This window comes from Oryctolagus cuniculus, chromosome 18 (genome assembly GCF_964237555.1).
Source record: "Oryctolagus cuniculus chromosome 18, mOryCun1.1, whole genome shotgun sequence".
In the NCBI taxonomy this organism is placed as follows: Eukaryota; Metazoa; Chordata; class Mammalia; order Lagomorpha; family Leporidae; genus Oryctolagus; species Oryctolagus cuniculus.
Genome location: NC_091449.1, coordinates 40859102 through 40867599, shown reverse-complemented (window position 1 = coordinate 40867599; position 8498 = coordinate 40859102). Strand labels below are relative to the sequence as shown.

The following is an 8498-nucleotide window of genomic DNA, read 5'->3' as shown; positions in this document are numbered from 1 at the left end:
TTCAGTGCCATCTACCCTGTAAGCGTGAGGTGATCAAGGCAGCTGGGCCTGCGGAGGGGAAAGCAGCCAAGTCCCCCAGGCTCACTCTGCTAACACCATGGAGCCACTCCCTGGACAGTGAGCCATAGGCCTCTGGGCACCATGCTGTCCTTTTATAGAAAGTGGGACCAGTGAAAATGGCCGGCAGCGATGTTATTAGGGGGGCACCCATTGTCCCAGTCATGTGGAACACACCTAGTGTCCCCCCCCCCCCCGTCCTGGTATGCAATGCTGATGGTGTGAATAACAAATTGGAGTCACTCCAGGAGGAAGCCATAGGAGAAGAGTTGAGTTTTAAGGAAGAGCAACCTACTTTGAGGTTTAAGAGAAAACAAAATCCTAAGCCAATCAGAGCGCGCCCCACCCCTCATCCGACACAGGCAGAACACAGCCTGTTTCACCGACGTGCTCGGTCACTCCCGAGACTCTAGTGCAGCTGGGTGAGGGGTTCCCTGCAAACGACAGTCCCCTCCTGAGGCTGCGGCAGGTCAGGCCTGCGCCCCAGAGGCCAGGCCTGCGCCCTGTCAATAGCTGGCACGTGACACGTTTTGCCCGGATGGGAGAAACAGGTTTCCAGAAAGCCCACTCGCAGTGCTGACCGACAGCCTGGCGTCCTCTTCTCTCTGCACCTGCCCACCCTGGCATGCCCGGCCCGCGGTGGGCAGCCTCTCTCTCAGCACAGAGCTGCCTCTGAGGGCCAGAGCAGGAAGCAGGCGGCGGCAGCTGCGTTTAAGACAGCGGACAACTCATGCAGAACGATGGTTCTTGCAAAACATCTCACATTTTACTCAAGGTACAAAAGTAGTGAGGCATGGCACATCCTTACAACCAGAACAGCCAAGCGCAAAGTCAGCACAGATTCTTATTTTTACTTTTTAAAAAAAAAAGGGGGTGCACATTAGGACTGAACTACTATACTGTCTCTTTTGTCTGGAGGTGAGACACATGTGACGTCAGTGACGTTCAGCCAAACACTACACCAAACCAAGGTGGACGCTGACCGAGCCTGCTCATGCTGAGCTTGACCACTGGGACACCATGTCGGCGGGAGATCCTGCCGAGGAAATCGGTCCCCACCTACCCCAACAGAAACCCAACAGAACAGCTTACACAGAAAGCACTGTAGGCAACAGAGGACAAACCGGAGCACACTGCAGGACAGGACAGCTGCTGGTCTCTTCAGCGCGTCCATGGGCCCCACTACAACAGGAACACAACGCCAAGGGCAGCTCTGCCGTCCCAGCACTGACAGCTAACGAGGGCACGGCATATAATACTCTGATCTTTAAGTGGGCCATCATGGCAGTTCCAAGATTATACCCACTAAGATAGCCTGAGTGTTCACCTAGAAAAATATCTTTAAAAAATAATGCTTACAAGAGACTCTAACAGTGGGACTGCATCAGGGCCAGAAAAGAAAATGAAAGGAGGACTGCAGATGGACGCCCTGGAGTGCATTTTCGCATGTGGCTGTTAGGCTAGAGACCTCTCGGTTGATCCCCACAGCCAAGACACGCTGCGACCGCAGGAGTCAGGAGTCGTAGAGGCACCGGCAGCTGGCTCGGGAACCGGCCTAGAGCTGAAGGACCCTGACCCGTGTCAACAGAGCCGCATGGCATGGAAAGACTCCTGCGGAGCCTGCTGGGCCAGGGGCTGCCACGGTGGGCTACTCTGCATTGCTGTGCTGACCTGGGGGAACGCTTGGCATGAGCCTGCTCCAGAGGGGTCTCCTCGGAAGCACCAGGGGGAGGGTGGGCTTGGGCAGGGAGGGGAGGGCTCCTACAGTACTGAATACAAGAAGTGTCTTAGAGGAGCAGATCCGGCAGGGCCAGGCAAGTTCCTGACCCAGTACTTAACATGGATGAAGAGCTGCAGAACAGAAACAGTCTTTCCAAGATGTATTCTGTTCTCACGGCCTGAAGCCCCTCTGCGCCTGCTGGGCTGGCGACACACAACGAGCCCATCCACTGCCTGGGCGGGGCTAGTACCGCAGATTGTTCTGGGACGCTGGCATGGAAGACGATTTGCACAGCGAAGTCACCACTAAACCACTGCTCAAGTCCAGTCCCCGGCCTTCTTTCTCCTGCAGAGGAAAAGAAACAGCTTTAGGAAGCAAGGAACAGCAAGAGCCCTTTCTGGCTCAAGACCCTGCTCTGGCATGGGGAGGAGTGGCCCGGACACGCGGGCCCCCGGGAGCACACAGGAAGGGGAGGGAGATTATTTTGCCTTTCTGCTCAACACTGGCCACGGTCAGTCTTAAAAATGTACCTGTCTTCACCGCATTCTAAGAGAGGCAAGACAGAATCAGCCCTTTTTGTGTTTTTGTCCTGTTTATTTTGGGTGCCTAAGATGGTACCTGGGGCCTGTTTCTCAGAACACGAATAGTTCTTGGCCAGAGTCTACCTGTAGCTCAGTTAGCTAACTCACTGCTATACTGGTCAGTTTAAAAAAATTTCATTTTAAAAAAATATTTGAGAGGCAGACAGAGACAGTGAGAAGGTGAGTCCCCATCCAGTGGTTTACTCTGCACATGCCCACAGCAGCTGGAGCTGGGAGCCCAGGAACTCAATCTGGTTCTCCTACTTATGTGACAGCTGTCCCTGCTGCCTCCCGGGGCCTGCGTTAGCAGGAACATGGAGTCAGGAGTCTGAGCTGGGTGTTGAACCCAGGTACTCTGATCAGCAGGAATTTTTTTTAAGGTATTTTTTTAAAATTTTACTTGAAAGGCAGTTATATATATGGAGAGAGACAGAGAGAGAGAGAGAGACAGAGAGAGAGAGAAAGAGAGAGAGAGAGAAATCTTCTATCTGCTGGTTCACTCCCCAAATGGCCGCAACGGCAGGGACTGGGCCAGGCCCTAGCCAGGAACCAGGAGCTTCTCCCAGGTCTCCCATGTCTCCCACGCGGGGACAGGGGCCCAAGCACTTGGGCCATCTTCTACTGCTTTTCCAGGAGCATTAGCAGGGATCGGAAGTCGAGCAGCTGGGACTCAAACTGGCGCCCATATGGGATGCTGGCATCACAGGCAGGCAGCGGCTGTACCCGCTACACCGTCACAATAGTCCCATGTGCAGCAGCCTTAACCACAAGGAGTCTAAAGAGGGTAAGCGCCTGACTGGCACTGCGGCTCACTAGGCTAATCCTCTGCCTTGCGGTGCCGGCACACCGGGTTCTAGTCCCGGTCGGGGCGCTGGATTCTGTCACGGTTGCCCCTTTTCCAGGCCAGCCCTCTGTTGTGGCCCGGGAGTGCAGTGGAGGATGGCCCAAGTGCTTGGGCCCTGCACCCCATGGGAGACCAGGAGAAGCACCTGGCTCCTGGCTTCAGATCAACGCAATGCGCCGGCCACGGCGGCCATTGGAGGGTGAACCAACGGCAAAAAGGAAGACCTTTCTCTCTGTCTCTCTCTCTCTGTCCACTCTGCCTGTCAAAAATTTTAAAAAAATAAAATAAAATAAAATAAAGAGGCTAAGTGCCTGTCTCCTTAGACTAGCCTGTTTAAAAGTGGGGAAGACAAGGGCAGTGCAGGAGGTGGTCTGTTCCCCTCGGTTCTACTAGAACATCCTAAGGAGGGGTGATGTGGCGGAGTGAACGGACAGCAGTTACTTACCGCTCTGTAGTCCAGAAACATTTCTTTAAAAGCCAGAAAGTCTGTAAATGTGAGCAGCATGTCGAATATGTCACCAGCTACTTCATCTTTATGGTGCCTGCAGAAGGAAAGGATGGCTGCTTCATGAACGATGAAACTGTCTAACATTTCACTCAAATGCTTCACAAAGAAAGCAAAGATGTATTTATTTGAAAGGCAGAGAGAGGGAGAGACAGAGAGAAAGGGATCTTCCATTCAGGGTTCAGTTCCCAAATGCCCACAACGGCCTGGGCCAGGACAGGCCAAAGCCAGGAGTCAGGAACACCTGTGGTGGCAGGGACTCGGGCACTTGGGCGTCACATTCTACTTCCCAGGCGCACTGGCAGGAAGGTGGACCAGCGAGGTGGGGCTGGACTCCAACCAGGCGCTCTGACGTGCGCCGTGGGCGACCCGACCGGCAGCTTTAACCCAGTACACCACAATGCCTGCCCCCATTCAAGTTTCTGAAGGCTTCCCACCCCAAACCTAAGCACCAACTGCTCTCACATTAAAAAAGAAGAAAAGAGACGGTCTGATGTTCAGGCTAGGGAAGGAGAAAGGAGGGAAACAGAATCCAGCCACGCCAACTCACTGCAGCGTCGTCGTGAAAGCCGCCATGTTGAAGCCCGGGATCCGCTCCAGCAGCTGCTCCTCAATGTACTTTTCCACCAGAGAAATCTGCCACAGGGGAAAGGCTCTCGGTCAGACCAGGCCTGGGGAAACAAGACTTCTTTCCAGAACTCCTGTCCTCCAGCCCCTGGCAAACGCTGGCCGAGATCCTGGTCCGTGTCGGGCTCTGCTGAGTGCCAGTGCGGAGACACCTGCAGGAATTCACGCTGTACCAGGTGACGGCCCTGACCCAGGCGGACACAGTGCAGGAGGCACGGAGTGGGGAGTGGGGAGTGGACTCTGTGGGGCCTACTGTCAAACAGGATGTGTATAAGGAAGCACCCCATGGAGGCAGTCACGGGTCCCCCGAGAGCAGGCTGCTTCAGCCATGCCAGCCCCCGGAGGCTCGAATCTACTCCTAGTCACAGGAGGTCGTCCCAGGAGGCTGCGAAGGGGTGAGGAGGGCAGGTTCCTGGGTTCCAGCACTGAGTGCTGGGAGTGGGTGCAGGGACGAGGTGGTCTCAGCATTCACTCTCACTTTTCAACTGGTGGTGTATTTAAAGTAAAAAGCAAATGTCAACCCCTTTTGATTCCAAATTCAAATTTTAAGGAAACCCTAATCTGGTAGGAAAAGAAAAAAAATCTGCTTACATATTCGTTAAAAATAGGCGTGTAGGTGAGTTTATTCTCTTCAGTGTCTTCGAACTCCTGGTAGTACTTGTCCATGAAATTTCTCTGTAGCAGCTGGAACTCGTCATCTGAAGCACAAGGGGACAGCTAACCTTTCACCAACGACAAAGCCACCCTGCTCTGCGGGCGGAGTCGGCGGTGCTGCGTCCCCACAGCCACTGCACAGGGAGCAAGTGGGTTCTCAGGCAGCTGGTAAAGGGGATCGTGATGCTGAAACAGTCCCAGCCAGACTTCTTAAATTGTGGCAACGTATGCGTAAAATCTGGCCCGAGGCCATGTGGAGAGTACAGCTCCGGGTCCTAAGCCGCTCACACTGCTGGGGGACCGTCACCCCCACCCTCCAGCCCATGTGGAACACCTGTGCACGAGGTGGCGTGGGGACTCTTTCCTGGCACGTTTCTGTGACGAAATGCATTGGGTCTCTCAGTTTAACGCACTGTCAGCAGCAGTCTCCGCGACAGGGCAGTCATTACAAGTACGGGACAGAGGGCAGATGCTGGGCTCACACCTGGCCCAGGCACTCGCCTGGAAGAGGAGGAGGATTTGTAGCAGCTAACTACAGGTAGGGCTGCTGGGTGGAATTCACGTGAGAATTCATGTGAGGAGATTAGTTCATAGGGAACTTGACCCTCTGTTGGGGCACAGAACACTTTAACAATGCAATAGAATATTATTTCTAAAACACCAGGGGAGCTTCGGAAAGGACCCAGACGTCGGGGTGGATATCCAGGGCTTGCAGACGGCTGGCTCATTTCTCCGCAGCATATAGGCTTACTGGCAAGAGAACTATGCGGATTCCCTGAGTTCCCCTGCAATCCTCAGATCTGCATGGAGAGTGTAATGGTGACAGGACATGAACCTTCAATGGACTTAAGCCTCACACAATGACTATCAGACGAAACAGACTCAGCTACTCAGCCAACACCACCAAATAACAGAGTTCTTTCCCTAATTCTCAGGAAACTTAAAAGTCAATAGAGGGGCTGGCGCTATGGCGTAGTGAGTAAAGCCACTGCCTGCAGTGCCGGCATCCCATATGAGCGCCGGTTCGAATCCTGGCTGCTCTGCTTCCAATCCCGCTCTCTGCTATGGCCTGGGAAAGCAGAAGATGGCCCAAGTCTTGGGCCCCTGCGCCCATGTGGGAGACCTGGAAGAAGCTCCTGGCTTCTGGTTTCAGATTGGCCCAGCTCTGGCCGTTGCAGCCATTTGGGGAGTGAACCAGCAGATGGAAGACTCTCTCTCTGCTTCTGCCTCTGCCTCTCTACCCTTCAAATAAATAATCTTAAAAAAAAAAAAATAGAAGACACTAAAAATTTCTCCCTCCTACATGTTTGCTTCCAACCTTTGGGGCCTGTGACTGCTTGTTTGTAACTCAGCAAGAGTTACAGAGGACAAAATGCATGCACAGGGCCGGCGCCGCGGCTCACTAGGCTAATCCTCCGCCTTGCGGCGCCGGCACACCGGGTTCTAGTCCCGGTCGGGGCGCCGGATTCTGTCCTGGTTGCCCCTCTTCCAGGCCAGCTCTCTGCTGTGGCCCGGGAGTGCAGTGGAGGATGGCCCAAGTCCTTGGGCCCTGCACCCCATGGGAGACCAGGATAAGTACCTGGCTCCTGCCATCGGATCAGTGCGGCGGCCACTGGAGGGTGAACCAACAGCAAAAGGAAGACCTTTCTCTCTGTCTCCTCTGTCTCTCTCTCACTGTCCACTCTGCCTGTCAAAAAAAAAAAAAAAAAAAAAATGCATGCACAGACAGGTGCTCAAAACCCAGCAAGATACAGAAGCAGCTCAAGTCTGACACTGTCTACTTCATGGACATGCGTGCTTGTGGCTGGTTACACGCCATTTTTCGGCAGGAATATACTAAACTCCAATGTATCTAAAAACCACCTCGCTCTTACCCTACAGATGACACAGAGCAGGTCCATGTTCGCTGGAGCTTGGCCAAACAATCACTCCCTGCCCCAGTCTCTCCCAGAGGTTGCTGCCAGGTGCAAGGGGCTGTTCGTTTCTAAGGCAAACTGCAGCAAGGCCGACCTCGCGTTACCTTGTCCTACACTACAGAGCACGCAGGGCACGCTTCTTCTAAACACTTCAGTGTCCCGAAAAGCACGGAGCACTAGAGAGAACCCAGGCCAGGCTGTGGCGTGGACGCTTACCCATGATAATGTCCTCTAAATATCCAACCACAGCGTCAAACTCTGCATCGGAGGCGGAGGAGCTGCAAGACAAGGCCTGAATTAGGCGCCGGGTCACACAATCCGTTGTTTAAAAGATGTGTTATTATGGACATTTCCCAACATGCACAAGAGAAACAAAAGAAAAGGCAAAGCAAGCTTCCTGCCACCCAGCGTCAACGAGGGTGACCGATTTCTGTAGAAACCAGCAATTCCAAACACCTGTGACATAAAGTTTAAATGCACGGGTCCGCTCTCAGCACACCTGGCAGGACACCATCAATTACCCAAGGCGCAAACACCGGCAGGCTCCCCGCACCGGCCTGCTGCAGAGTCACTCACCGCATCTTCGCTATCACGCCACGCCTGTCCGCTCTAAGCGTGAACCTGGCGCGGGTGGAGGACTGGGCAGGGAGGGAATTGGGTCAGGGCTCCCCCCGGGGGTGGAGGAGGAGGAGGAGGAGAGCGGGCCTTGGCCGCCCACACCCGCCAGGCTCGGCTGCCCGCTAACGGTGGGACGCCTGGGGATTGTGACAGCGGCTGACACCCACTCCGCACGGCTGTGTCCCGCGGCCGCAGCAGCCGCCTCCACCGATCCCCGAGGTCAGCCCCCTGCAGGGCAGCGGCCCAGCGCCCGCCGCCCGGACCCCAGCGGCGTCACTCACAAGGACAGCGCAAAGCTCTCTTCCTCTAAGGCGTCCATCGCCGTCCTCGCCGCATCCACTACGCCGCCCGCAGCCTGGGCCCAGCCCCCGCTTCGCTCCGCAGAGTCCTCACCCGCATCGAGGGCACAGCGGTCGGCCGGCGGGGAAGAGGCCTCGCCTCCAGGCTGCGACCCGCTCACGACTCAGCCGGGTCAGCACCTGCGAGGGAGACTCGGCCTCAGCTTCCCCGGCGGCGGCCACGCGTCGGCCGGGCTTCTTCGCCCAGTCAGGCCACTCAGCGCGCGCCACCTCCGCCGCCGCTCAAGTCCAGACGTCGGTTATCGACCGCTGCGTCCCGCGCCCCGCCCCCGCTTCCATAGCAACCTGGGCCTCTTCCGCTGTCTCGCGAGCTCTGGCCAATCATAGGAGCGCGTTCCCCGACGTCAGGGGCGGGACAAAAAAGGGAGAGGAAGTCCAGGAATACTGGAGCTTCCCGGGGATGGGTGTTGGGGCTCGGTGTGCAGTGTCTGTAGCTGCTGTCTCACATCGTCTGGGGTTTGTGGGTGACAAAGCCTAGAGCCTCAGTTTCCTCGCTTACAAATTGGGGTTAAAAAGGCCAGTTTAAAGCATATTTTAAAAGCACTGTAAGTTGCTGAGTCGCTTGAGAGTCAGTTCCTTATCTGTTGAACCGGAGTACAGAAATCTGACTTGCCGCA

General features: G+C 55.2%; 1 protein-coding gene across 2 annotated transcripts; it reads right to left on the bottom strand.

Moving 5' to 3' along the window:
* Window positions 1-801: 801 nt before the first annotated feature.
* Window positions 802-8179, bottom strand: ARL2BP (ARF like GTPase 2 binding protein). Of its 2 annotated transcripts, none has more exons than XM_002711539.5 (6): window positions 7804-8179; window positions 7121-7182; window positions 4926-5032; window positions 4258-4343; window positions 3648-3744; window positions 802-2122 (listed from the first exon to the last, which is right to left on the bottom strand). In XM_002711539.5, exons 1-6 carry the CDS (start codon window positions 7839-7841, stop codon window positions 2021-2023), a joined length of 492 nt encoding a protein of 163 aa, XP_002711585.2. In that variant the 5' UTR covers window positions 7842-8179; the 3' UTR covers window positions 802-2020. The 2 variants fall into 2 exon arrangements, with proteins under 2 accessions (XP_002711585.2, XP_008255553.2); XM_008257331.4 differs by lacking the exon at window positions 7804-8179 and adding an exon at window positions 7481-7617.
* Window positions 8180-8498: the final 319 nt, after the last annotated feature.

Bases quoted from the DNA above. Each gene is read 5' to 3' on its own strand.
- ARL2BP (XM_002711539.5), bottom strand. From the start codon at position 7,841: ATGGACGCCTTAGAGGAAGAGAGCTTTGCGCTGTCCTT. The intron at 5,033-7,120 runs GTAAGCGTCCAC...CTTGTGCTTCAG, and splicing joins TTTAGAGGACATTATCATGG to ATGACGAGTTCCAGCTGCTA. The intron at 2,123-3,647 runs GTAAGTAACTGC...TTTCCTCTGCAG, and splicing joins TGTTTCTGGACTACAGAGCG to GAGAAAGAAGGCCGGGGACT.